We start from the raw sequence: 26,182 nt of genomic DNA, 5'->3' as shown, positions 1-26,182 counted from the left end.
CACCTGCACCTGAAAGGATCGAAAGGATAACGGCGGCGAACTGTTATTACGAGTAGTGTTTATTCTGTGTTTAATCGCGCTCACAGCTTGCCGAAGTTCGTGCCACGGACAGCGTCTAAAACTAGATTATTTAAAAAAATTTGGGAACAGTGGCGAGGGGGTTGAGATACTCAAAATTGTCATTCGCAAGGGGGTGGACAGCACAACATAAATACAAAACAAAAGGGGAGGCCACAGAGCATGAAACACCGAACCGCCAACAGAGTCTAGTGTTGGATCGTGTCCGGGCTGCGACTTACGGCTACGAAGGGGGAGCTACCACTGCTTGCCTTATTGGAAAGTATTGGGATCTGTTGGGATATAAAAGGGAAAGCAGGGCAGGATTACATCTACATTATTTGCGGCTTTTGTCTTAAAATACTAGTTATATGGAGTAGTAGTTAAATAAAGGTGTTTACGGCTCCTGAATGGGCCCAATCTACTGCATCATCACCTCCTGGCTGGTGTCATCGATCTCCATGGCGGCCGGATCGTCCTTGGCGGCCTCTTCGGTGGCCATTGCGCCGGCATTGGCGCTTTCGGCCATTACCACCTCCTCGACGGTGGCCGACGGCGAGACGCGTGCCTCCTCCTCGGCTGGAGTATCCTCCATGGGCTGGTCGTTGAGGGCCAAGACAGGCGGAGTTACAGCGGCGACCAAGGGCGAAGCCTGCGAGTCATCGCCTGTCTCAGCAGGCGGCGTCTCAGCAGCGGAATCGGCAGCGCCCAAAGGAGATTGCGGTGTGGTTGCAGCTGCCAGATCTTCCACAGCAGGACTAGAAGCATCCTCAACCGGCGACTTCTCGACTGACTCCTGGGCTGCCTCGGTCGCTTTGGAAGTGGTCAAGTCGTTCCTATTCTCGCTTTCTGCATTCGGCTCGGCAGCCTGCTTTTCATCCGAAACCGACTTCTCGGCCGCCTCAGTTTCAGTCTTTTCCGGTTGGCTCTTCTTGGTCTCGGCCTCTGGATCGTCCTCAGATTTGGTCTTCGGTTTCGATTCGGAGGAAGCTATCTTTTCTTCAGCGGGTTTTTCTGCTGATGGGGCATCGTCAGTCTCAGTAGAGTCGATATCGTCCTGCTTTTCAGTTTTAATTGGTGCATGTTTTTTCTCCTCCTTTTCGTTTTCTGCCTTGACTTTGACAGGCTCCTGGTTTTCCCCATCGGCAGGCGGTGTAGATTTCTTGACAACTGCCTTGTCGCCTAACTGTGCCACCTTTCCGTCCGGTTTATCAGACTCGACGACCTCTTCCTTCTTTACAATCTCTTCTTTTGGCTCGATTGCCACCTTTTTGTCCTCCTCCCTCTTCTTTTCCTGAGCAACAAGTTCTTTCTCAGCTTCTATGGATTTGCTCACCATTGGGTCCTCCGCCTCGTCATCGGCAGATGATGGGAAACTTTCCTCCTGCTCGCCCTCCTTCTGACTGCCGTAAGCAGGCTGCTTGGTGGTCTTGGTCTCCTGATCAGCCTCATCCACCTCTTCATCGGGCTCCTCGATCTCGGCAGCCTCATGCGGCGAATCAGTCTCATCGTTGTCATTCTTCTCATCCTTTTCATTTTTGACCCTGGTTGCCACTTCTGTGTCCGTTTCATCGCTCGCTTCCGAACGCTCTTCACCATCGATCTCCAGTTTTGCCTTCTTGGCCTTGGGCTGATCATTGTCGTCCGAACGCGGGCAGCTTGCCTTCTGGGCACAACCTGCCGAACCGGCGCCGGGAGATGAGCCCTCATCGGCGTTACCGTTATTATTCTCCATTTCAATGTCAATGTTCACCTCCATGGAGAGGTCCCCGTTGACCACTGAGTCCAGCGAGTCGCCATTCTCACTTTCGGTACGCTTGCGTCCAGGATCGATTGTGCTAACCACTGTAAAATTAAGAATCTTTAATACATAGTAAATAGTTAGTTTTAGGAATGAGACCTGCCTAAAATATTCTTTTCCAAAGCACGCATAAACTTATCGATGCGCGAGTACTGCTTCCGAGGATCGATTAGTAGCTCGCACAACCGCTGCACGGTAAAAGGAGCTGCATTGAAAAGGTCCAAGCGCTCCAGCAACGAGGACTTCATGGTCTCGTAGTTGAAAGGGTCCACATTCGGATAGTTGGGAATCTCTGCAAGCAGTTAAGTTCGTCTTCGGTTATTTCTGTTCCTAATATCCCTGAGTGGAATTGCATTTCGGATTATGGTTCAACCTGACACCAAACCTAACAGGACAACCTGAAAACTCACCCTCCAAACGCGGCGAATCCTCATTAAAGTGCTTGATCACGCTGAGCAGCTTCTCGCGGAACAAGTACTTCAGGCTGGACCACTTGAAGATGGTGTCGCCGGTCTTGGCCACATACTGTAGGTACTCCTCCAGCTCCTTTGGGATCTCCTTTTGTTTAAGATCCGTAAAGCGCTCTAGGATCTGCATTATCTCGTCGCTGTTTTCCATGGTGACCATTTAGGCGATCGCTGAGCGGAGGGGAAAGCTATGATCATGATTTGGGGGGAAAAAGTGGTGAGCAAAGAAAGGAGATCAAAAACCGGCCGGCAAAGTTATGAACATTTTCCACCTCGAGGTAGACACACAAAAAACGAGAGAGCAAATGAGCAACTGCAATTGTGTGCAGGTAGGTATGCGCAAGAAGCGGACATAATACATCTTGCATCTGCCAGCTGTCAGACATTTCTCTCTGTCCCTCTTTCTCTTTTCGTGGATGATTCGCAGGAGAAAACTAGTTATGTTGCACACAAGCACACATTTTCTACAATTCGCAAAAGCTGCTCACAGCTTCTGCATGTCTGGCTGCGTGTGTATGTTAGCGGCTGCAACTCTTGTTGCCAAGTCATAGTTGTTGTTGTAACTGTCTGCGCCAGAAGGCCAAAAAAAAAGAAAAATATACACGACGCCCTGCGAATTTCCATCACGAAACTGGCCCACCTCAACATTTTCAGGTCACAGATTTTCTCGCTCTCCATTTTTTGAACCTACTTTTTTTTGTTTGTTGTTTTTTTGTTTTTGTTATTCTACTTGTTTTTATCACAACTACGCTTTTCCGATTGCAAAGTTTATGCGAGAACTTGCTCAATTTTTTGCTTATCAATTAATATTGAGAGTGATGTGACCGTTTGATGCCGGCAGTGATGAGCGACCCCCGATGGCAACTATCGTATGAGCGCAGCTAGCAATCGATGATTTTTGAGTAACCATGGCACTGAGCATGGCGGTAAATATCGAAAGTAATCGGTTCTTGAATTCAAAACTTGTTATGTCCCACTCCCTTTTTAAAGTTATGCAGCGAAAATATTGTTGTATAAGTTAACCAAAATCAGACCAATAGAAAAACTAAAAGAAAGGGCGTTAGGCTATAAAATCTAAATCGAAGCATAAATAAATAGTAAGCATATAGTAATCGTAGCAGTGTTGTTCAAATTAAGCAACATTCTGATTGGAACAATACCTTTTACAATTCGATTAAATTTTCGAAGGAGTTGCACTTGTTCGTCTGTGTACGTAAAACATTTGGAGTAAAAAACCATGCCTAAAGACTACTACAAGATACTGGGCATCCAGCGCACTGCCAATGATGGCGAAATCCGCAAGGCATATCATAAGCAAGCGCTGCGCTACCATCCGGACAAAAACAAGAGCCCTCAGGCGGAGGAGATCTTTAAGCAGGTGGCCAAGGCATATGAAGTCCTATCAGACAAAAAGAAGCGCGGATCGTACGACTCCCGCAATGACAAGGGTACCCGACGCAATACCGCGAATCAAGGTAGCGGTTTCGGCGATGGAACGGCATTTGGTAGCTGTGGTGGTGGCAGTGGCAGTGGCAGTGGCGGTGGCAGTGGCGGTGGTCGCCAGAACAACCCGCGGGCCAACTTTGGACGTTTCTTCGACAACAGCGAATCATATTCTACGTTCTTCGAGGATATCGAAAACGATTTTGACAGCGACGATGACGTCCTGTTGGGTGGAGGAGCGGGCGCGCCTAAACGTCGTTGCGAACAACAGTCACCCCAGTCAAGCATCGAACATGTAATATACGTTGCTCTGGAGGACATTGCCAACGGGTGCAACAGGCGCATGAAGATCTCCCGGGCTTCGGGTAGGAACGGCGTTGATGGGGTACAATATGACAGAATTCTCACTGTCAAGATACCTCCGGGCTGTAAGGCTGGCACCAAGATCTGCTTTCCCAATGAGGGTATTCAACTGCCCAACCTTGAGCCCGCCAACGTCGTGTTTATAATCCGGGACAAGCCACACCCAATCTTTCGCCGCGATGGCAACAATCTGCTGTACACAGCCGAAATCTCGCTGAAGGATGCTCTGTGCGGTTTACACGTGATGGTGCCGACGCTTCTTGGCAGGCCGATGGAACTCAAGACCGACGTGGGCGAGGTAATCAGTCCGAAATCCGTGCGCCGCATTCTGGGCTACGGATTGCCCGATTCCATTAATAATTCCCGTCGCGGCTCCATCGTCGTCAGGTTCTCCATCCAGTTTCCAGACGCCATATCCAAAGAACTCGCATCCTCGCTCGACAGACTTCTGCAAAACTGATCGAATGGACACCTGGAGATGTTATCCGTCTTTATGAACGGATCAACGGATCATACATACAACAAAAAATCATCTGTGCTCCACATAAAATTACATATTTTTTTTCTATGTGATTCAATAAAGATCTTATAATCTACCTCTAACAAGCATTGTCCGCTACAAATACCTCTAATAAGAATGAAACCAGTGAAGTACAGTTTAATTATACGTATAATGATTAAACACAATTGTGAGGGGTCAGGTTTAAACGTCGGCCGGTTTGAACTGCGGATTGTGCGAGCGTGCCATCTTGGCGCGCAGCCACTCGTCCGCGTGACGCTGCTTAATGTGGACATACATATTGGAGCGGGAACGGCACTCCTTGGGGCAATGCGGACAGTTGTACAGCTGCAGGCCCGTGTGGATGGCCATGTGCTCGTCCAGGTTGCGCTGCTGCTTGAAGGTTTTCTCGCAGAACGTGCACTGCAGATTGGTGGTCAGCTTGTGGGCATATTTGACGTGACCGCGGAGCGCTGTGCGCGATGTGCAGGTCTTGCCACAATGCGGACACACGGTGTCCGTGCTGTCGTGTGTGAAGCGGTGCAGGCGCAAGCTGTGCTCGTTCTTCAGCCAAACACGGCAGATGGGGCACTCCACAGCCGGGGCCACGACGCCCTGGTGCTCCAGCAAATGGCGCTCGAAGGAGGGCTTGAACTTGAACTTCTTCCCGCAAATGTCGCAAACGTGACGATGCAGGTCTTCGTGGATGGATTGGATGTGCCTTCGCAGGCGGTGTACATTGGCAAAGCTGTAACAGATAATTTCATATCAAATACTCAACTTGCAAGACAGTTTTTTTATCTTAAAAAAATTATTTCTTTCTTGCTATTCTCGAAACAGTGTGAGTGCGGAATAAGTAGACAGCTATCCCTCTCATTTGCGTGTGGAATGAATAAAGATTACTAATTCAAATATGGGGCAAGAATTCCAATTCGATCAGAGACCCTGCTCTATTCTCACCTTTTGCAGCAGATCTCGCAGGTGTGCTCCAGTTGATCGGTGTCGTGCTTGGCCAGATGATTGGCCATACGGCGCTCGCTGCTGAAGGTGCGTTCGCACTTGGGGCACGGGAACTTGAGCACCTTGCCGATTTGAGCCACCTTGTTGTGCACCGTCTCGATATGAGTGGCCAAGTAGTCCTGCGAGTTGAGCGACTTCTTGCAAATGGTGCAGCTATGGGATTTTAAAGTCTATGTAGCAACAGACAGAACCCTCGGGCTTCAAACTCACGTAAATAGCTTGGGGTTGATATGTTTGCGGATGTGGTCCATCAGCTTGGAAGCGCGTGTAAAGACTTTGCCGCAGCACTTGATGTAGTACTCGCGCTGGTGCACCTCCAGGAAGTGGGTCTTCAATTCGGATAGGTAGGGAGCACTAAATTCGCACAGGTCGCAGCTTGCACTCATGTAGCTAGCAATGGCCTTCTCGTAGCTCTTGGCCAGCTGAGCACGGGAGCAGCCCTTGGGCTTGCGCTCGAGAACGGCCTGTAGCTCGGACTCCTGCGACTCGGTGGTTGTTCGCTGGTCAGGTGCCTTCCTGCGCCGACGCTTGCCACCATCGTCGAGCAGATCTGCAAGCTCCTGCTGCAGCGATATCGGACCCTGATCCTTGGAGGAACGTGCCGAGGTTTTGCGCTTGGGCTTCATTTTCGATTTCAGACGGACCAGGGGTTCATCTGCAATGGAACAGGAACTTAGTTACGGCTAATCCTTGGGAAACATTAAGATAATAACCATCTGAGGAGTCAGATTCAGATTCCGGCTGCCCCTCGGTCACCTCCGGTTCGCTATCACTAGCTTGCAGGCAGGGCTTCTCGTCCTCCTCCTCCTCGCAGGGCAGCTGCTCCTTGATCGGTTCCCTGACTTCCACACTGTCCACATTCACGTCCAGCACGCTTCCCAGCAGACTAAGGTTGTGCAGGTCCAACGGTTTCTCGTCCATGTCGCCAGCCGCCAGCGGCAGTTCGTCGATGTTGACGTCCACGTCCACACCGCCCGTCCACTTCATGGCCGCACAGTCGACGTCCACGGTAAGGAACTCCTTCTTGAGTGAGCACTGCTTCTGCTCCACCAGCTGCCAGAAGCCATTGAAGTCCTCCAGATGCTCACAGCACTCGGTACAGACGCTGGTCGAGATGCCGTCGTCTGGTAGGATCTGCATGGGATGGCTTATTGGAATTGTTTTGATACCATTGGTATTTGCCAGATACACTCACCTCCAGCTGCAGAAACTTCGCAATCATCTTGACCAGGCGCGTCTCCGCAAGCGTATCGTCCGTCTCAAAGAGGAAGACAGCGCTTCCGGGACTAAGACATCGCAGGCAAAGGCGACAAATCATTTCGCGCGAACAGAACCACAACGCAAAGTCAAATAAATAAAAAATTTAAACAGTTTTTCGTTGTAAACAACATAATTCACCTATCGTGAATCGATAACAGAATCCAATTGTGAATGGCAAAACTTCATCTCAGGAGTTTTTTGCGGGGTGGCCACCCTGATCGTTGAGTATTTCTCTTTAATTTCTCTTACAATTTATGGTCTACGTTTTTAATTGTCTGCAAAATACGCTGTAAACGATTATCCATTAATTAAAAATCGAAAATATGAAACTTAATATATCGCTGGATACACATCAAAACGATGGCATTCTGCGGACGGTCAGGCAGCACGCCAATCGACCCACACAACTCTGGCAACGCTTGCCGTAAAATGGCAAAAAAATAATACATACGATTTAAAACTAATGGACAATTACGTATTACGTGAAAAGAACGCAACGCAAATAATCAAAACAAATAAGAAACGCAACTCGTGTGCGTGTGTAGTGTGTGTGCAGAGCTAAAACCTAGCGAAGGAAAGGCAAAAACCCGTGGAAAAAGCGAATTCAAACGGGTTTACTCGAAGCCTCCTCACCCGATACCATTTTCCACCTACACTTGCAAAAAAGCGACAGCGCGCGAGAGGGACGGCGCGAGTGAGCGGAGAGTGGGAGAGCGCAGTGCAAGTGAGTGGGAGCGAGAGCGCTGACAAAGCCAGCGCAACATAGCGAAAATCGCAACCAAATCGAAATCGAAATTCAACCAAATCGAAGATTCTGGCGAACAAAGGCGACTAACAACAACAACTGCAGCAGCGGCACGTCTCGTCTTGGTTGCGCTCTCTTTTGTTTTCGTCCCGTGTTTTAACAAGCGGCGAAACGGGCGCTGAGTAAGCGCCAGAAAGAGTGCAAAAAAAAGGCGAAGGAAAGAAAGAAGCCAAGGAGCAACGAACTGTGTTTGCGGTGTGTGCTCTGCGTGCGAAAGGGTAAGCTCTATGGTCTCTCATGCTCTCGCTCTGGAAGTAGGCCGGAACCGAGATTTGTTTGCTAAATTATGTTTAATTGCACAGCGGGTTTGTAAATCTGTGATTTTGTTTGTAGAAAATACGCATTGTATCAAAGAAATATTTTTGTCGGTTCTGTCAAATTCGACGTGTGGGAGTGGGAGGGAAGTTCAGCTAGTCATGTTGTCCCGCTCTATATCGCAAACAGCGTTGCATTTGTCGTCGGCAGGTCATCGTGGTCCGTTTTCTCTTTTTGTCGGCATCGATGCATAGAGTCCGTGTTAATTTCCGTTTAATCGCTAAATAGCACGCTCTCTAATTGTTTAATAATTGCCAGGCGACTGCCACCCCCGGAATTAGTTTCACTCGGCGGTCTGGCTGGATCCCAACGGACCAGGTGGCAACGCCGCGCTCCACACCACTCACGCACGCAATACATTCGAAAAGTGAGAAGTGGTAGAGGAAGAACTCGAGGAAGAAGAATTAGCGGCAAACTTTATGTTGGACGGTGAAAAGCAGAATCAAAAGATATCAATTTCCGCGAAGTTAACAGTTAAATAACCAACATACAGGCGGCCAAGTGTGCCAGCAGACCGCGAAACATTCGAAGTAAACAAATTCAAGCGTTTTCCATTCAGTTTATCATCGCTGCCCAACAAACGAAACTCCCCGAGTGTATTGCTGTGTGCGTGCGTGCTGTTTAAACGGTATATTTTACTCGTCTCTCCTCTTTGTTTGCCTTTGCCAGCCACTGTGCCATGCAAAATTAATAAAAGGATACGGCTGTAAAACAAAAGGTGGTCAAAAAAAAAAATTGCACTCGTCGATTAAATAATAACTATCAAATCCTCTCGGTTTCTGCGAACGTAAGTGTGTGTGTGTGCGTGATGTGTGCGCCTGTGCCTGCGTGGTGTTAGTGTGCGTTGTGCTTGTGAATGGTTGTTATTACAAAAAGGAGACATAGAATTGTTGCCAAGCGTTTAGATTGTCTTGTACTCCCCCCACTTGCATCTGTCAAATTGGTTACATTTTAAATGCCGGCCTTTGTTGTTGTCGCTCTTGTTGCGAGGATTTTACTGGCCCCGTTTTTTCTATTGTTGCTGTAGTTGTCAGCCATTGTTCGGCCGCCCCTTCACGCCCCCTGCCGCAATTATTACAAGACGCCACCGCAAAAAATTCTTTCAATGCGTTGCCGCTTCTGCCGCTGCTGGCGCTGGTGTGTGTGTGTGGGTAAATCTATCTAGCTGTCCCGCTTCCGCTGTCACCCGCCCAAGGCAGCCTCTCAGTTGCGTGTGCTGCGAGGCACTGGCTGTCCTGCTCGCACCAAACATTGCCTGCATTCAGTGTCGGATCAAAGGGGGGAGCGAAACTGGGAAATAGTTGCCCCAAACGTTTTCGTAATAAACGCAATATCAACAAAATACCAAATGATTCTACAAACAGTTTCGAATGGTAGTAGTCGAATGGAATTACACTCTAGTTGTTACTTTAACGAAGCATTAAGAACTTGAACGTATTTCGCAACAGCATGTGTTGGAAAACTACCAAGAAACTTCTTTAGTTTCAGTGGAAATGAAATATCAAAAGCATTTCTACTAAAACTCGGTTTAGTTGAAACCCATACCTATTATTGTTTGAAGAGGTTATTTTCCAAATTATTTGCAATATCTTTCTAAGAAGAACCAATTTTCGCTACAGATCCACCTCTGTAAGCGTTAGTGGTGCGGATCGGTTGGGGGTGGCTAAATAGAGGAGTTCCCGGACACACAATAACCAGCGTGTTGAAAACAATTTGTCGGGAGCACCACCCACTTGCAACTGACTAGCCTCGCCTCGCTACGCCTGCACCTATACTCAATTAAATGCCTATCTACGCTTTTGTATTTTGCAGCCCACCAGAAAGACTGAAACAAGGAGCTTCGGCCCAAAAGCGATCCCAGCTCCTTAAACTCATTCTCGTCAAGAACCACAGCCACATCCTAGCCCATCCTCCAGCGCAGCGGGAAGACGAGGAGCGCGGCGGTGGCGAGAAGGAAGCTAACGCTAATGAGGATCTATTGGCAGCATGAGTACACTGGGGGGAAGTAGGGGAGAGCGAAATGCCAAGCCCAAATTCACAGCGTTAGATATAAATCGCATGTACAAGAATAGCCGCGTAAGTAGCGAGCCCCTAGACCTAGATCTAGATCTACATCTAGATCTTGATAGATCCAAACCTATCTGATCGCCAACTTGTTCTTATTGTTTGCAGGGCGAGTCAAGTGAACCATCTGCACAAAAGAATCAAGTGCCACGTAAACATGGAATGCAAATCTTGGGCAAAGTGCCGTCCGCTAGGCGACCACCAGCCAATTTGCCATCCCTGAAGGCCGAGACCCACACCAGCAGCAACAACAATCTCTTAGTCTCAGTCGAAGGTGGGTGTTCTACGATTTTATCTTATTGAAAGCGTGTGTACTAAGATGTACCTTTAACTGGGTGAATTTTCCATTTTAGGAGCCACATCTGGTGGGGCGGGCGCAGGCGGAGCAGCGGGATCTGGCGCGGCAGGAACCAACACTAGCCACAACAACACCACTGCCCACAGCGGAAGTTCAGGAACGAGCGGCGGAGCGGGATCAGGCGGCGGAGGAACTGCGTCTTCATCTGCTGGTGGCCATCTATCCCAGCAGCTGACTCACAGCCAGCATCAGCACAATAATAACGTCGCTCTCGGCCCTAACGCCGGAAAGTTTGTCAACAGCAACAACGGCAGCAGCAACAACAACGCCGGCAGCTCAGGCAGCGGCAACAAGAACTTCAAATTAATCAACAACTCCGTGGGCAGTTCCGGCGGAGGCGGACAAGGAGGGTCGGGCGGCGGCGGATCGTCAGGAGTAGGAGGTGGATCAGGGTCAGGATCGGGCGGACACTCAGTCAACTCACCCAAGACATGGTCTGCAATTACCACAGGACACGAGCGGGGCTCGGGCGGTCAGAACTATGGACGCCAGCAACAGCAGGTGGTCCCCCATTATCAGAGTCCACAGTTCCAGTACGAATTTCCCACGCTGGACGGCACAGTTGGCAGCGGCGCCGGCGGAGGATCGGGAGCGGGTGTGGGTTCAGGATCTGGAGCGGGCAAGAGCCATTACCAGAATCAGGTGCACCATGCCGGCCACCAAAACCATCACCAGCATCAGCAGCACCACCAGCAGCATCAACAGCACCACCACCAGCAGCAACAGCACCATCGGGACTACCACCATGGCCACGGGCGCCAGTATGGACACCACTCGCATCGCGACTACAGAGATGGCAGCGACGACGTCGGCGGCGGGTCCGCGGATCTGGGCGAGCTCAGCCTTCGGCCACAGAACGACACGGCCGCCTGGTTGCAGCAGCAGGAGAAGGCGGCCAAGGTGGCAGCAGCTGCGGCAGCGGACCAGGGCCTCAACCTACAGGGCCCGGGCCACCATCAGATGGGCGGTAATGGCGGAGCAGGAGGAGGGTCGGGCGGAGCTGTGCCCCTGCCCATACTATCGCTGATGCCCTCGTTCATGCGTAGCGGAGCTCCGATGCCCGCCAGTGGAGCGACAGCGGCCAGCATCTTGGCCGGCGGATCGTTGGACACTTCTGCGTTGCCCAACGCTCCCTACCAGAACGGAATCCTGGGTGCTCGGTCTGCCTCGCCAGCTGTGGTGGGCAGTGGAAGCTTCAGGGCGGCCACTGCCATTCCCAAGCGACCACCGACCTCCTCGTCGCCCCCACAATCTGGCCTAGGCATTGGAGGATCACCCACTCCCCCACAATCCCAGCAGCAGGCCAACGGAGGCGCTGGCGGAGCCGGGCGCAAGGATAAGGACTACGTGGTGGAGCCGGAGGTGGCCCAAATGCAGCGTCCTATCATACGCGAAGAGGACTTGGAGCGCCTCAACGCCATCGCCAAGGACGATAGCTGGACCAAGCAGGACGACATTGACTTCACGAAGAAACTAGCATTCTCGGACGATGAGTCCACTCCGGAAGAGCACCAAGGCCAGGGCAAGCAGCACAGCTCCGCCCAACTGCAGGCGCAAGGATCCTCCTCCTCAACCGATCAACGAAAGCTGTCCGCTTCCACAACCAGTTGGCAGCGCGGCAAGGAGAGCACCGATCGCGACCAGCCATCGGAAGGCATTCAGGATCAGCAGCAGCAGCTTCAGCAGCAACAGCAGCAGCAAGAGGTTCGCCAACAGAATGGCCACCGCGGTAGCTCTGGCAACGTTGGAGCACCAGTGGCCGGTGGAATTGCCTTGGATGCCAGCGTGTACGAGCGAGTAAAGCAGCGCAAGGAGGAGGAAGAGCGTCGCGAGATGGAACGCAAGCAGGCGGCTGCTAAGAAGTTGCAAGAACTGGAAATGAAGATGAATAGCAAAAAGGCAGCGGCTGCGGCTCTGGCTGGAGCCGAGGGCGGCGTGTCCTCTGCCTCAGTCCCGTTGAGCAATGAGGTGCCACCCACGTCCGCACCGCTAGGCAATGCCAGCGAAGATGAGGGCGGAGGCCAAGGCGGCGGCGGAGGGTTGAATCGTCGACCCCGGGGAAGCATCTCTAGCTTGGGAAGCGGCGTAACACCCACGGGAGGAGCTGGCGGCGGCGGCGGAGGAGTTTCGTCATCCTCGTCAGCAGGCGGCGACTATGGTCAAAAGAACTTCCTTACCCATTTCCAATCAAATTTACCACCACGTTTCCAGCGCCAGCAACAGCAACAACAGCAGCAGCTGCCGCGCTTGGAGAAGAGCGCCTCGGCAAGCAGTGCATTCGATAGCAATTCCCGCTACCTCCAGAAGGGAGGAGTAAGCGGAGGAGGCGGTGGTGTAAGTGGAGGAGCGCAAGCCAATGCTGGCCAGGGTCGCAGCATCTCCGGCGGTTATGTGCAGCGTGGTGCAAGTGTCGGAGGAAGCAGCGGATACGGACGAAATCGTCACGACAGCAGCAGTGCTCGGGAGGATCAGGATCTGGATCAGCAGCGTTTCACCCGTGGCCAGGACTATCGGCAGGCACAAGCTCTGCCGCGCAGCATATCTGAGAACTCGCACCGTAAGACCAGCGTCTCATCGGCTGGCGACGATGTGCTGGGTGGCTCGTGCTCCTCATGGGCGGAGCAAACGGATGCCGAGCAGAAGGTGCACCATCGGCACCGCGAGGAGAGCTTCTCCTCGTCGCACAGCCATGACTCGGCAGTGCAAATAAAGATCCTGCAACGCCCGGCCCGACAGCCGAGCCTCAGTGAGGAGTCCTCGACCCAGCAGAAACAGCTGCCCGCCTCGCCGCAGCAGCAAAAGACGCTGACGACAGATCCCATGCCTACCCAGATTCTGCGACGCAGCGTGGATATCGATAAGTCCGGTGATGAGCGCGCGGAGGACAAGTCTGCATTGGAATCTGATGACAAGGCGAAGTCGGCTGGCAAGGTGGAGGAGGACAAGAGCGGCAATAAGCGGGTAAGTCCCAGGAGCGGAGCTGCTTGCGGAGGTCGAGGTGGCCGTGGTTATGCCGGCAGCTCTGGTGGATCATCCGTCGGATCGGGCAGTAGCTACCGCGGCCAGAGAAATGCCAGCGATTGGGGAAGCAGTCGTGGAAGCGGCGGCGCCGGCGGCAGGCGCTACTACGGCAGCGGCGGTGAGCAATCGGAGCACTCCGAGGATGTGGACGAGGAGTGTTACAGCAGTGGAGGAGGCGGAGCCGCTCGTCGCAGCCCAAAGGAATCGGGCAACGGTGCGCCCAATTCCGGTGCGTCGGCAAACAAGGCAGGATTCTCGCCACGCGGCGAACCATCTAGACGTGGTCGAGGCGGCCTCTCTAGCGGAGGAGGCGCCTCTGCTTCTTGTTACCGTCGACAGCCCGTGGGCACTGGATCCGCTGGTGGATCTGGTTCGGGCGGATCGGGCCGCAGCTATGGCAGACTTGGCTACGAGGAATATGGCAAGCAACAGCGAACTTCCGAGTCGGAGACGGACCTAGACAAGACCAAGCAGAACCAGCTGGCACTCAGCGCCGGCCTGCACAAACCAAGCAAGGATGACAAGGATTTGCCTGCGCTTGGGGGCGAGGAGAAGGACAAGACTGCCGCCCTGGCGCCTGCCCATAACACTGCCCTGCTAGCAAAGGATGAATTACAGAAAGATGCAGCGGGTCGCCTGCCGTTGCCTCCCGGCCTCGCAGCACCTGGCTCTGCAGTGGGATCCGTTACTGCCACATCCTCATCGGTCGTAGTTCCCGGTGCAGCGGACAAGAAGAAGATTGAATCCTGCGCCGTTGTCGGCGGTGAGAAGGTGACGGGTAGCAAGTTGCCCGCCATTGGGGAAAAGACTTCGCTCGGCGCCGTTGGCTCGGGTCCATCAACCAGTCTTCTACTGGACGCCGGCGCACCCGTCAACACGATTATATTTGAGAACTCCACGTACAAGCAGCAGGCAGCTGCCGCTTCCGTGGTAACCAAACCCGGAACGCTCTCGGTGTCAAGCAGTGGCGCCACCATGACCGTGGACAGCCTGTCCAGCGCACTCTCCCAAATGAGTTTCGGCGGCAAGGCGACGGCGGCGGGCTCTGGCGATGATTCGCAGGATATGAAACTAGGATTTAGCTTCGGTGACGATCCCACCACACCCCTCAAGGTTGTGGATAACATCGATAAAACGGCCAGTCAGCAGCAGCAACAGCAGCAGCAACAACACTCTCAACAGCAACAACAACAGCAGCAGCAGCAAAACAATTCGACGGCGGATCTTAACATGAAGATAGCCAGCGTAAAGAAGGTTTGGGAGTCAGCCACGCCCATGTCCGACGGCCCATCGCCAGCACAGGTGCAGCAGCAACAGCAACAGCAGCCCCAACAGCAACAACAGTCCCAGGTGCAGGTGGCGGCGCAGCAGCAACAACAGCAGGTGGTGGGACCGCAGCAGGCAGGTGACGACGGCAGTGGTCACATGAGCGCCGCCTCCTTTGTGGCAGCCGTGGCCGCCTCACAGCATCAGCAGCAACACCAGCAAATGCCGCACTACGCGGTGTCGGCGGTGCACATGCAGAGCCACCACCACCAACAGCAGCAGCAACAGCAGCAGGCAGCGGTGGCGGCAGCGCAGGCGCAGCACCACCAGCAGCAACAGGCACAGGCGCACCACCAGCACCATGCACTTTCCTCGCCGGGCCCGGTGCCCGGTAGTCATGGCCATGGCTACAGTCATGGATCGCCGTTCGACGCTGGATCGTTGGAGCAACAGTTCCAGCAAGAGGATTATCCCAGTCCACAGCAGCAACAGCAGGCGCACCAGAAGACCAAGCAGTTGCAGCAGCAGCAGCATCTGGGCATGTCACCGCCGCCCAGCCAGCAGCAACAGCAGCAGCACTCGCAACAGCAGCAGCAAGCACAGCACCAGCAACAACAGCAGCAGGCCCATCAGCAGCAGCAACAGCAGCAGCAGCCTTCATTCTACCAGGCGTCACCGCAGTTCGGCGTTGGAGGCATTCCCACTATCCCCAGTCCGCCGGCCGTGGTGTACAACTCGTCGCAGATGCCGCCACCGTCGCAGGGGGGTAATCTGTACGCTCCATTCCATTCGCTCGATCATTCGAGCCGTTCGCCCGCCTACTCGGCGGCGGCGGCCGCCCACAGCTACCCGAACCCTTATGCGGCAGCAGCAGCGGCGGCGGCGGCAGCGGCCGCTGGCGGAGGTCCCTTCAATGTCAACGTGAACGCATATGCGATGCAGACTCCGCACGGCGGCAGCCTACCGCCCACAGCGCCCACACCGGACATGTACTCGAACCTCTCTTCGCAGTTTCGATTGGGCGGTGGTCCGGGTCCCGGACCCGGTCCCTTTGGCCAGCCCAGCTCGCAGCAGTTAAGCAATCCGAGCAATCATGCTGCGGTGGCTATAATTTCGTCAAGCAGCAACTCCATGATGTCGTCAGGTGCGGCCAAACCGCCGCAGAGCCAGCAGACAATCGGTGCCATTGGCTCCAAGTCGGCAGGTAGCGGTGGCGGTCCAGGACCAGGACCTGGTCCCTATGCCACCACCCAGACGTATATGAATCTTTATGCGGCTCCACCGCCGCAACATCCAGGACAAGGTGGACCACCGCCGGGTGCCCATCAGCTGCAGTCGAACAGTTTCTACTCGAATTCGGCGCCAGGCGGTCCGAGCGGACCACAGTTCTACGGTGGTCCGCCGCCGCAGGGCAATGGTGGAGCGCAGAGCTATGGACTGGCCACCGCGGCCGGCATGTATGGCGGCCATCAGGGCGGACCGCCCGGCTCCAATGGGCCGCCGGGACCGCCGCAGTCGCAGCACACGATGGGCACGTTCAACACGCCGTTCATGAACTCGCAGCTGCTGACGGCGGCCAGCATTAATCAGTACCGCGGCGGACCAACGCCTGGAGCGGCTTATCTCAAGGGTAACCAGGGCCAGACACACATGCAAGACTCGGTAAGCGCAGGACTAGATACACTACCACCCCGACCAGAAATCAAAATAAATTCAAGATCACTATCAAGCTAAAGCAAGATTCGAAGCCAGTAAATTTCCTGAAGAAGTAATGTATCTGATGAAATTATCCATGAGTGTCGTCATAATTTTTGAAACGAATTCGTGTTATTGAATTTGGCTTTATGTACGTTTAAGACGCTCAATAAATGTCGGATACATTAGTATCAATTTGTTTTCATACTTTAAAATCATTCAAACGTACTAAACCGGATAAAATTAGAATTAGCCATTGATTTATTCTTTTTATATGCTCCTAATCACATGCTTTCATTCGCAGATGGGTCGTCAGCTGAAGAGTCCGCTGAGCGCTGACATGAGCCTCGGTCTGGCCAAGCAGGTGCAGTCGCAGCCCAGTCCACCGCATCACAAGAACTACGGCGCGGTAGGTTTCCTTTAGACTCAGCTCAGTCGACTTTTGCCTTATACCTTTCCTAATTCATCCTTCTTTCCTCTTCAGTGGGATCTGCAGAACCAGGTGCTTCAGCAGCAGCAGCAGCAATCTCAGCAGCAACAGCAGCAGCAACAGCGCCAGGTCGGCGGCGGCAATGGTCCGAGCATGAACGCCTTGGGCGGTCGCGGCAGTGGAGCGGTGGGCAGCGGCAGCGGCAACGGCGGAGGAGGAGGAGGAGGAGCTGGTGGGTCCCAAGTGGGCGGCAATGGCGGCGGTAACGGCGTTGGCAGCGTGGGCCAAAGTGGCGGCGGCGGCCAGGGACGCTATCCCACGCCCATTCAGCGGCCCAACAACTATCCGCAGCATCCGCAACAACAGCAGCAACAACAGCAGCAACAGCAACAGCAGAGAGAGCAGGCGGCAGCTGCCGCCGTGGCGGCTCAGCGGGCACAGAATATGCGACAGGTGACCGGTGCCGGCGGAGGCGTGGCCGGAAGTGCAGGTGGCGGTGGTAGTCAAACACCAGTGGGACCGGCCGGCGGCAATGGTGGCCCCGGTGGCGCAGGAGGAGGCGGTGGAGCTGGCGGTGCAGCAGGATCAGGACCCGGAAAGCCCTACTATGCGAATAACGCTAGCGGAGCGGCCGTTGCGGCCAATCGAGGTGAGTGGCATGCGAACTGAGTGCCAGATGGTCACCACCCATCGACCAGCCGATCCCAGCCACCCACCATAACAAACCCGGAATAACTATGTACGAGTACGAAACAGAAACACAATGATGCAAATTGATAACGAAGGAGGATGGCCAAGAGAATGAGCAACAGCTGGAGGAATGTATTGCATCCAAAACGAGAATATGAACGTAAACAGAGCAAGTCAGGAGTAAAACTATATATGTGGAATATAATCAAGTTACCGAGCGAGACACAGGCATCCGAATAATAAGCCCACAAAATATGTGAAAGGGGCGATGCGAGTAGAATAGTGCTATAGCTGTTTGGGGGAATCCCCGTCACAATCGCAAAATGGCAACTCAGCTAAATCACCGTAGCGAGGAGGAAATTAATTTAAATCGCAATTTGAAAGTAAGAAAAAAGTTAAGACGAAAGTTAAGAATCAACAGGAAACGAGTAAGGAATACCTAAATGCAAGAAGAAATATTTAACAAAAATGAACAGAATACAACACCATGCCACACCACAACACACACACACACACACATGCATACATTTACATATACATACATACATACAGAATAGCAGATTGTATTTTTTGTCAAACAAATTTACATAATAATATATTACTTTTATATACTTATGATTTTTTGTAGTAGTCTTTCTCCTTTAAACAAATCAAGAAAAACAAAACGAACCTTTGGCACTGCGTATGCTTTAATTTCTTTATATATAAATATTGTTTACTTTTTTTGCAACCAACAAAAAATTAACTAATAATTCTAATTTATGATTATGCTACAATATACATTATATATACCATCTATCTATCCTATCTATCTATATTGATATCCATATTTCTGTGTAGACAGCGAATAAGAGAGAGACAGACAAACAGAGAGAAAGAGACAGACATAGACGGTCAAAAAGAGAGGGAGAGAGAAAGAGAACGAACGGATAAGGACGAAAAATAGAGTTTGTTTAAGCTAAGCGCAAAGTTAAGTTCAAACAGAAAACAAATCCATCGAAATTTCTTTCTTTTTAACGACAACAACAACTAATGCAACAATTAGACACGACACTTGCGTAAGAAATTGTACTCGGCGGACTCTATATTGTTATAGTCATGTGAAACTAAACCCTGATCCTAACCTAAACTAAAACTAAAAAAGGGGGCGACAATTTGAAAATAGTGTTCAGCGCAATCGCACACGGGTGGCAACGCCGCCGCATCCCTCGCAGCCAGCGCTGCCACCTCGGCCGCTGTCGGCGATAATTAGTTAATCGATTATCATTAACCCGCCAGTTCTGCTGCAATTTGAAAATCACGAAAAATGACGTTTATGCTCAACGTAGAATGCTAATGGTGGGCAGGTGAGGAGGCAACATGAAATTTAAACGATTTATATAAATGTGTAATTCATTATGTAACTGTAACTTAACATGGATATGATATGTATGGCATATAGTACACAAAAAAAAAAGAAGAACACAGGCAACCACACATAAATATTTATATATGTATTTAGTCTCTATATAAATATATATATATATATATTTATATATATACATATATATAGATGCAAAATCCAAGCGAAAAAAAAAACAAAAACACTCCAGCAAACATTTTTAAGGAAAAGCAAAAAAACTCACAAATATATCTCAGTAACCTTAATTAAAACGATTATACTCGGATCGAAACCCCGCGGAGTGGGACACGGATCTCTAAACACCACGAAAGCCAATGGTCGCAAGGACATCCCTGCCACATTCCGCAGGACTATGCGTAGTAGAATTAATAATTAAACAATGCAAATAAAAATAAAATGAAAAGCATGAGCAAGGCACTTTTCGCTAGGCTTCTGAAAAGCAAACCGAAATAAAAAACAGAAAACTATATAGCGATATTAATTAGTCCACACACACACACACACATGAACTCTCTCCCACACATGCGCCCCAGCCAGGCCCACATATAAAAAACCCAAAATATTTGGGACGTTTGCTATGCCAGGCAATGTTTAGTTATTAACAAAACCAAATGCAAAAGCAAAGGAAAACAAACTGAAATCGAAAGCAAACACAAATTAATGAAAATGATGAGTAAAGTAACAAAACAAGCTTGCTATCACACAATACATGTAAAAGGTATATTATATAGCATATTGATAAATGATATAAACATTAATTTATACCTATATTTTAAATGCATCATCTGGTTTTTCGTGTCCACCAAAACAAGGATAGCAAACAGCATAAGCATGATAACGATTACGATAACGATAGCGACGACGTTTAGGCCGGAAACGGAACGAAGAGGAAGTGTAGACGATGGTGGAGAGAATAGGAGAAGAGAAGTGAAGAGTACTTGGCATATAAATGCATACAAATATATGTAAACCATTTTTACATTCAATTCATTCAAATTAATTTTTAGTAATACTGAATTTTCGATAAACCGGGCCAGCAAACGCTACGCCCACCGCCCCGCCCCCCTCAAAAAAGTCCCTACCCACGAAAATGAGGAAATTTAAAGCAAGTTTGAAATGAAATAAAAACTTTAAATAAAATATTAAAAACAGAAAACCAAAAAGGAAATGGAACCCGAAGTTTGGTAGATGTGTTGCTAGACTAATGAAAACCACTGCTTACTCCATTCGTCGATTTTAGTTTGGGATAGATGGAACAGGTGGTTTCATGGAAGGTGTTCATAGATGTCTTTCGATTTTCAATTTCTTCTTTTGCTGTAGCTTGCGCCGCAATCATTGGATCATTACGTTCAACTTTGTTATGGATTCAAAAAACTAGAGCTTCCATTTTCGGGGCATAAGAACTGCACAGAAGTAGACAGCATACATGGAATTAGATATCTGGTAATATTGTGAGAAGTGGAACATACGTTCTGAATGAACTGAAGGTTATTATGGAACATCATCTTACTGCTAGGCTGAACCTCAATTAACAAGTGATATCCGCACTGGACGCAAGCTAATCTCTCTCTCTTCTAGAACCACTTATTATTACTTTTAGCCCGGTTGCGTATGCATTGCCGTGAGTACCTTGCAGCCCATAGATCGGTGTGGTTAGGGTATCCACCGCAGTGATGCCCACAAATCATGTGGCAGTCGCAGGATCGTTACATAATGCACTTCGTGGGTACAGTGTGTTACATTCTCAGCTTATTTATTCCTTCAAGGTCTTGCACTACACATAAAATAAACTGATCCGCAGTCCAGCGATGGCCCCGGATCCAAGACATCGATTGTGGCGGATGAGTTGTAGCCGCGTTGGAGCAGTTGCATCCCTCTACTTCTTCTTGGGCTTCAGCACCTGGTAGGCGATCAGCAGGCCCATCACGGCGTACGTGGCCTTGGCCACCTGGACAAGGACGGGATAAATGGATGGCATAACAATCGGATTAGCATTACCACGGGCACGACGTTCTGGAATTTCATCTACTCACATTTGCACGGCCGCTCATGGTGGTGCCATTGAAGATTTTCGACAGGCCGGTCAGTTTCTCGCCTTCGCCAGCCATTTCTGTGAATTGAAGGTGATGCGTTTCAAGTGGAACTTAGTGAATGGCTGAAGCGGTAACTTGGGCTACTCACTTAAAGGTTTATTTGCACGGAATTCGAGCTGCTAGTTGCCTGTAAAAAATATTTGCGAGCAGAGGTTATACAACTGAGTCTATCGAGGTCTATCGGTCTTCGATAACAGAAGGGTATGCCAGTCGTTGCTCATCGATACTATCGAGCTGGGCGAACAGTGTTGAAAGTGCCTGACCTGCCAACTGGCTGCAAATAAATTTCAGCTGACCATCATTGTCGGTGTGTTAGTCAACACTAATGAACACAATTTGGCGGGACAATTTGAAATATTGAATAATATTAATAAATATTAAATAAACAATATATATATATTTCCTAAATCATACAGTAACTAAAATTTATATTTATTTCCATATCATAACTTGTAACAATATATTCACATAACATATAATACCAAAAATATACTTTAATATTATAAACTAAATAGACTTAATCCTGGACGGCAAAACAAACTTTACTTTGGTCCACAAGCCATCGGACGGCAAATTGTCGAGTCCTTATCAAAAGTCAACGACAGCATTACGAATTGCGAATCTAATTAAGGAGCCAAAAATAGACGCGCCACAACTATTGCTCGTGTCGCTCAAATCTGCACAGACTCATTAAAATTATAATGCACTTCCTGGGAACTAAAGGCTGCCATTTGATTGTCAGGACAAGCGAGTGAAAGGGCCGGCATTAAATAGAATGCGGCGAAAGGCAGAAAAAATCGTGTAATTAGAGCCATAAATGCACTTCAAGTCCACCCAGGTCCACACCCATTTAACCCGCAAACCAATGCACAAAGGAAGCATATTAAATGAAAGTAGTGCCAAATCCTCCGACTCAACAATTAGTGAAAAATCAAAAAAAAAAAATATATATATATATACAGTCCGACCATACTAAACTCGATTCTATGACAAGTTGAACTTGTTGGTATTAAGACAATATTTTAAATAATAAAAAGTTCTACTTTGCTTGTACCTAATCAAAAAAACGCCCATTACATTGAAATATTCTAAAAAAATTCTAAAAAAAGATTGCCAGAGTATCCAAAGATAAGTAAGGAATTAAACAATTATTATTCTTTATGTTCTGAGCTTGACTGCATTTTTGACATGACATTAACTTCCACGCCCCCTCTGTGGAAAGTATAAGAACCCAACGACTGTACAGTCCGCCAGTTAAAGATGAGCGACAAGGTGAAGGGAAAAAAGCAGGAGGAAAAGGATCAATCCTTGCGGGTGCAAATTCTCGTTTATCGCTGCATGGGCATCGATTTGTGGAGCCCCACGATGGCGAATGACCGCCCGTGGCTGACCTTTGTCACAATGGGACCACTTTTCCTGTTTATGGTGCCCATGTTCCTGGCCGCCCACGAGTACATCACCCAGGTGAGCCTGCTCTCCGACACCCTGGGCTCCACCTTCGCCAGCATGCTCACCCTGGTCAAATTCCTGCTCTTCTGCTATCATCGCAAGGAGTTCGTCGGCCTGATCTACCACATCAGGGCCATTCTGGCTAAAGGTAAGTTTCTACTAATTAAAAAAAAATTTATATAACATAAAAATATATTTTATAATTTGCAGAAATCGAAGTGTGGCCTGATGCGCGGGAAATCATCGAGGTGGAGAACCAAAGTGACCAAATGCTCAGTCTTACGTACACTCGCTGTTTTGGACTGGCTGGAATCTTTGCGGCCCTGAAGCCCTTTGTGGGCATCATACTCTCCTCGATTCGCGGCGACGAGATTCACCTGGAGCTGCCCCACAACGGCGTTTACCCGTACGATCTCCAGGTGGTCATGTTTTATGTGCCCACCTATCTGTGGAATGTGATGGCCAGCTATAGTGCTGTAAGTTTCCTAACATACATAAAAAAAAACCAAAAAAAAAGGTGCTTATTACCATTGTAATTTTTCGAATTTAAGGTAACCATGGCACTCTGCGTGGACTCGCTGCTCTTCTTTTTCACCTACAACGTGTGCGCCATTTTCAAGATCGCCAAGCACCGGATGATCCATCTGCCGGCGGTGGGCGGAAAGGAGGAGCTGGAGGGGCTCGTCCAGGTGCTGCTGCTGCACCAGAAGGGCCTCCAGATCGCCGATCACATTGCGGACAAGTACCGGCCGCTGATCTTTTTGCAGTTCTTTCTGTCCGCCTTGCAGATCTGCTTCATTGGATTCCAGGTGGCTGATCTGTTTCCCAATCCGCAGAGTCTCTACTTTATCGCCTTTGTGGGCTCGCTGCTCATCGCACTGTTCATCTACTCGAAGTGCGGCGAAAATATCAAGAGTGCCAGCCTGGATTTCGGAAACGGGCTGTACGAGACCAACTGGACCGACTTCTCGCCACCCACTAAAAGAGCCCTCCTCATTGCCGCCATGCGCGCCCAGCGACCTTGCCAGATGAAGGGCTACTTTTTCGAGGCCAGCATGGCCACCTTCTCGACGGTGAGTTTCCGTAAACATGCCACGTGCCGCAGAAATACACCTGGAGAAACAATTCAAAAAACTAGTACTTCTTTTCATTTTTAATCTGCCAATATGTAGATTTAGATTTTGGAGACATAATACTTGCAAATTTATTAATTAAATATTAAAGTCTGCCTGATATTATCCATTGCAGATTGTTCGCTCTGCCGTGTCGTACATCATGATGTTGCGCTCCTTTAATGCCTAAAAAGGACATCAAAATGTGTCAAAGGAGGCTGCATTTTAAGCAGGTGTGCCAGGTGACAAGGCAGTTTAAGACAAACACAGCTGAAATCGTTCTAAACGTTCTAAGAACAAGCATTGTTCATCAACAATATACATTTATATATATTTATAAAAGATATATATGGCACGGTTAAATATTTATATTAAACCCATAAACCAATTAGAAAAATGTTTTTGTTTTATTTAATTATACAAAAATGTGGCTAAGTGCACTAAGTTTCCAGATAAATTTCGAGGTAAATACTTAACTACAAAGTTTTCAGATTATCGACAATCAGACCGACAAATTCACTTTCAATTTCATTCAACAATTGTGTATTCCCATCTTTGAATCTCCAGCTGCGACGAGCTTGTTGGATTAATTTGTGTTTTATTTTTATAACGAGCCAGGCAAAATACCCAACATTGGGGTGCTGGGAATGAGTTGGGACAAATGTGAAGGCCAGACGTCACTGCCATTCACTGCCACCCATTGCCACCCATCATGACGAGACTTCTTTTTTAAACTTGAGCTGTTTTTCCTACCTCAAAGGAAAATAAGCAAAGTTCAGATGCGAGGCGTGTGTTTTTTCTTCTTCTTCTTCTTCATTTTTTTTTTGTTTTTTTTGATAGGGGAAGTGGAGCAGATTGCAAGCGATATCGCTGCAAACTACAAGTATACGTATCTTTTCGCGATTTCGCAGTCAGACTCAGTCGTGCTCAGTCAGTACCACTTGCACCCATGTTCGACCCATTTTCTAGCTGGCTGTAACGATTTCCTGTTCGAACCGTGATTGATGACAGGCGACCATGGAGCAGGAAGGTGGATATCTGTTGGATGCAAAAGTCTTAAGTACACGCAACAGTGAGCTGCTTGATTGGATACCTGGATACATGGATACTTCGGCAGTTCGGCACTTGCGAGTAGTGCCCAGTAACATTCACCGCATTTCACGCCCGTTGCACTTTAATTGCCAACTGTTTTCCGATACCGCGGATATCATTTCATAAGTTCTTAATTACGTATACGACGGGGTGGCCCGCAGCACTGGCGCTTCATCAGGGTGCCAGTAAAATGGGTTGGTGTCAATCGTGCAATGCATTAGCTACATGTCATTCCAACTTAAATGAGTTATTTAATTGTAAAAGTTTTTCGTTTTTTTGTTCAATTTTCAGTTATATCCGTTCAGTTATCATTTATATATGTATAAATGACTGCCGAGTATGCCAAAAATTCGTTGCCTCAACCATGGTGTTATTCATTTTGCTACTGATTGAATTTCTCTGGGGCTTTCGGCTTCTAATTTCGTTCGCCCTACCTAAGGTCATCACCCCAATCACCTTCCCCGTTTGCCCATAAGCAGTTTTTGATTTACATGGCCAGAATTGAATTTATTTATCTCCCTCTCGTCAAATCGCATTCTCCCTTCCGAAAATTCTGATTTGGTAACAACAATAAAGCAGATTGGCAGTGAGGCAGCGGAGCAGTTGTAACCGAAACAAAATAAACGGAATTGAAATGTCCCTGGACCTGGTCATGATTTATAGCATTGCATAGCGACTGGATATTCTAAACTTGTTGGTACTAACAAAAAACCCGTCGCTTTCCCACACTTCCTTCCCCCCCCCTCGTACAAACATAAAACAAAAACATAAAAATGAAATAAAATATTATTTGAAATATGTGTGCTGTGCGAATTCCATGATTGAGCATAAATAAAGTGTATAGTAAGCTGGCACAAACAGAGCTCATGAATTTGGTAAATAAACTGTTTTGACAACTTGGGGCTCGTGTGCGCAAACAAAAAGGGTTTATTTTTTCCCTTCTGTTTTTTAGTTTCACTGCCAGGAGTTCTGAACTACCGGTAAATTGCTAAGCAGTGAATAATTCTATATCCTCTAGTACTCCTCTCATCGCAAAACCGGAAAACAAAAGCCCTTTATAGCCTACCATTCCTCTAGTTTTCGCCATTCCTTGCCATTGTCCTAGTGCTCCACTTGTTTACTTTAAATGGAAGGGCATTGTGTTAACCAGAACACAATATTCACTTCCTTTGGTGCAGGTTATTTCACCAGATATTTGTACATATATTAAGCTATCCAGTTGGCATCTTTATGAAATCATTTGTTTTAAAAGAAGAGTTTCCGAAACAAGAAAATGGATTTAAACATTTAAGCCTATTATGCAATAAAATAAATAGGCATTAGGTAAATTAAGAGCTGATTTTAAGATGATGAGCGATGTGTGCAATCATAATTTGCGCGGGTGCTAACTGCGGCATGTGCCCCGAATATCCTGGATCTCTCGCCTGTCCTGCCTTTTTCAAGCTGGCTTCGTAAAACCGTCACAAAGTAACGCATGTGG

The 26,182-nt window shown here is 49.0% G+C and overlaps 6 protein-coding genes across 14 annotated transcripts; 3 read left to right on the top strand and 3 right to left on the bottom strand.

The window, feature by feature from the left end:
• Window positions 1-42: 42 nt before the first annotated feature.
• PPP4R2r (Protein phosphatase 4 regulatory subunit 2-related protein) lies at window positions 43-3,148 on the bottom strand. 4 transcript variants are annotated; one of them, NM_001272481.2, is made up of 4 exons: window positions 3,017-3,148; window positions 2,269-2,513; window positions 1,962-2,197; window positions 43-1,902 (listed from the first exon to the last, which is right to left on the bottom strand). In NM_001272481.2, exons 3-4 carry the CDS (start codon window positions 2,104-2,106, stop codon window positions 479-481), a joined length of 1,569 nt encoding a protein of 522 aa, NP_001259410.1. In that variant the 5' UTR covers window positions 2,107-2,197; window positions 2,269-2,513; window positions 3,017-3,148; the 3' UTR covers window positions 43-478. The 4 variants fall into 4 exon arrangements, with proteins under 4 accessions (NP_001259410.1, NP_727427.1, NP_996400.1 ...); NM_167232.2 differs by having other exon boundaries at window positions 1,962-2,150; NM_206677.2 differs by having other exon boundaries at window positions 1,962-2,150; window positions 2,269-2,496.
• A 344-nt stretch (window positions 3,149-3,492) lies between these two features.
• On the top strand, window positions 3,493-4,726 carry CG2887 (uncharacterized protein). The gene has a single exon (NM_132405.3). It carries the CDS (start codon window positions 3,563-3,565, stop codon window positions 4,589-4,591), a length of 1,029 nt encoding a protein of 342 aa, NP_572633.1. The 5' UTR covers window positions 3,493-3,562; the 3' UTR covers window positions 4,592-4,726.
• Window positions 4,727-4,784: 58 nt separating this feature from the next.
• Window positions 4,785-8,048, bottom strand: CG2889 (uncharacterized protein). 2 transcript variants are annotated; one of them, NM_132404.2, is made up of 6 exons: window positions 7,901-8,048; window positions 6,846-7,197; window positions 6,364-6,784; window positions 5,861-6,305; window positions 5,591-5,803; window positions 4,785-5,378 (listed from the first exon to the last, which is right to left on the bottom strand). In NM_132404.2, exons 2-6 carry the CDS (start codon window positions 6,966-6,968, stop codon window positions 4,835-4,837), a joined length of 1,746 nt encoding a protein of 581 aa, NP_572632.1. In that variant the 5' UTR covers window positions 6,969-7,197; window positions 7,901-8,048; the 3' UTR covers window positions 4,785-4,834. The 2 variants fall into 2 exon arrangements, with proteins under 2 accessions (NP_572632.1, NP_001245615.1); NM_001258686.2 differs by lacking the exon at window positions 7,901-8,048 and having other exon boundaries at window positions 6,846-7,270.
• Window positions 7,311-20,121, top strand: nocte (no circadian temperature entrainment). 4 transcript variants are annotated; one of them, NM_167231.5, is made up of 6 exons: window positions 7,311-7,933; window positions 9,843-10,106; window positions 10,203-10,368; window positions 10,448-16,401; window positions 16,739-16,843; window positions 16,919-18,168. In NM_167231.5, the coding sequence occupies exons 2-6, from the start codon at window positions 10,017-10,019 to the stop codon at window positions 17,531-17,533; spliced, it is 6,930 nt and encodes a 2,309-aa protein (NP_727425.3). In that variant the 5' UTR covers window positions 7,311-7,933; window positions 9,843-10,016; the 3' UTR covers window positions 17,534-18,168. The 4 variants fall into 4 exon arrangements, with proteins under 4 accessions (NP_727425.3, NP_001259409.1, NP_001245614.1 ...); NM_001272480.1 differs by lacking the exon at window positions 7,311-7,933 and adding an exon at window positions 8,399-8,658 and having other exon boundaries at window positions 16,931-20,121; NM_001258685.2 differs by lacking the exon at window positions 7,311-7,933 and adding an exon at window positions 8,399-8,560.
• Neb-cGP lies at window positions 20,108-21,250 on the bottom strand. 2 transcript variants are annotated; one of them, NM_001272479.1, is made up of 3 exons: window positions 21,138-21,250; window positions 20,990-21,066; window positions 20,108-20,904 (listed from the first exon to the last, which is right to left on the bottom strand). In NM_001272479.1, the coding sequence occupies exons 2-3, from the start codon at window positions 21,062-21,064 to the stop codon at window positions 20,833-20,835; spliced, it is 147 nt and encodes a 48-aa protein (NP_001259408.1). In that variant the 5' UTR covers window positions 21,065-21,066; window positions 21,138-21,250; the 3' UTR covers window positions 20,108-20,832. The 2 variants fall into 2 exon arrangements, with proteins under 2 accessions (NP_001259408.1, NP_652548.1); NM_144291.4 differs by having other exon boundaries at window positions 20,685-20,904.
• Window positions 21,251-22,309: 1,059 nt separating this feature from the next.
• Or9a (Odorant receptor 9a) lies at window positions 22,310-23,800 on the top strand (the record flags this gene model as incomplete). Its single annotated transcript, NM_078552.3, has 4 exons — window positions 22,310-22,646; window positions 22,709-22,974; window positions 23,050-23,571; window positions 23,747-23,800. 4 exons carry the CDS (start codon window positions 22,310-22,312, stop codon window positions 23,798-23,800), a joined length of 1,179 nt encoding a protein of 392 aa, NP_511107.1.
• Between the last annotated feature and the right edge of the window lie 2,382 nt (window positions 23,801-26,182).

Source organism: Drosophila melanogaster, chromosome X, assembly GCF_000001215.4.
Source record: "Drosophila melanogaster chromosome X".
In the NCBI taxonomy this organism is placed as follows: domain Eukaryota; kingdom Metazoa; phylum Arthropoda; class Insecta; order Diptera; family Drosophilidae; genus Drosophila; species Drosophila melanogaster.
The sequence above is the reverse complement of the archived record's forward strand: the minus strand, read 5'-3'. Positions and strand labels throughout refer to the sequence as shown.

Excerpts from the sequence above, each read along its gene's own strand:
- Neb-cGP (NM_001272479.1), bottom strand. The coding sequence starts at position 21,064 with ATGGCTGGCGAAGGCGAGAAACTGACCGGCCTGTCGAAAATCTTCAAT. Across the intron at positions 20,905-20,989 it reads CCATGAGCGGCCGTGCAAAT|GTGGCCAAGGCCACGTACGC; the intron begins GTGAGTAGATGA and ends GTCCTTGTCCAG.
- PPP4R2r (NM_167232.2), bottom strand. The coding sequence starts at position 2,485 with ATGGTCACCATGGAAAACAGCGACGAGATAATGCAGATCCTAGAGCGC. Across the intron at positions 2,151-2,268 it reads GGATTCGCCGCGTTTGGAGG|AGATTCCCAACTATCCGAAT; the intron begins GTGAGTTTTCAG and ends AACTGCTTGCAG. Across the intron at positions 1,903-1,961 it reads TTTGGAAAAGAATATTTTAG|TGGTTAGCACAATCGATCCT; the intron begins GCAGGTCTCATT and ends TTAATTTTACAG.
- CG2889 (NM_132404.2), bottom strand. The coding sequence starts at position 6,968 with ATGATTTGTCGCCTTTGCCTGCGATGTCTTAGTCCCGGAAGCGCTGTC. Across the intron at positions 6,785-6,845 it reads CGAAGTTTCTGCAGCTGGAG|ATCCTACCAGACGACGGCAT; the intron begins GTGAGTGTATCT and ends CATCCCATGCAG. Across the intron at positions 5,379-5,590 it reads TGCGAGATCTGCTGCAAAAG|CTTTGCCAATGTACACCGCC; the intron begins GTGAGAATAGAG and ends TATCTGTTACAG.
- nocte (NM_167231.5), top strand. The coding sequence starts at position 10,017 with ATGAGTACACTGGGGGGAAGTAGGGGAGAGCGAAATGCCAAGCCCAAA. Across the intron at positions 10,107-10,202 it reads GCATGTACAAGAATAGCCGC|GGCGAGTCAAGTGAACCATC; the intron begins GTAAGTAGCGAG and ends TATTGTTTGCAG. Across the intron at positions 10,369-10,447 it reads TCTCTTAGTCTCAGTCGAAG|GAGCCACATCTGGTGGGGCG; the intron begins GTGGGTGTTCTA and ends TTTCCATTTTAG.
- CG2887 (NM_132405.3), top strand. The coding sequence starts at position 3,563 with ATGCCTAAAGACTACTACAAGATACTGGGCATCCAGCGCACTGCCAAT.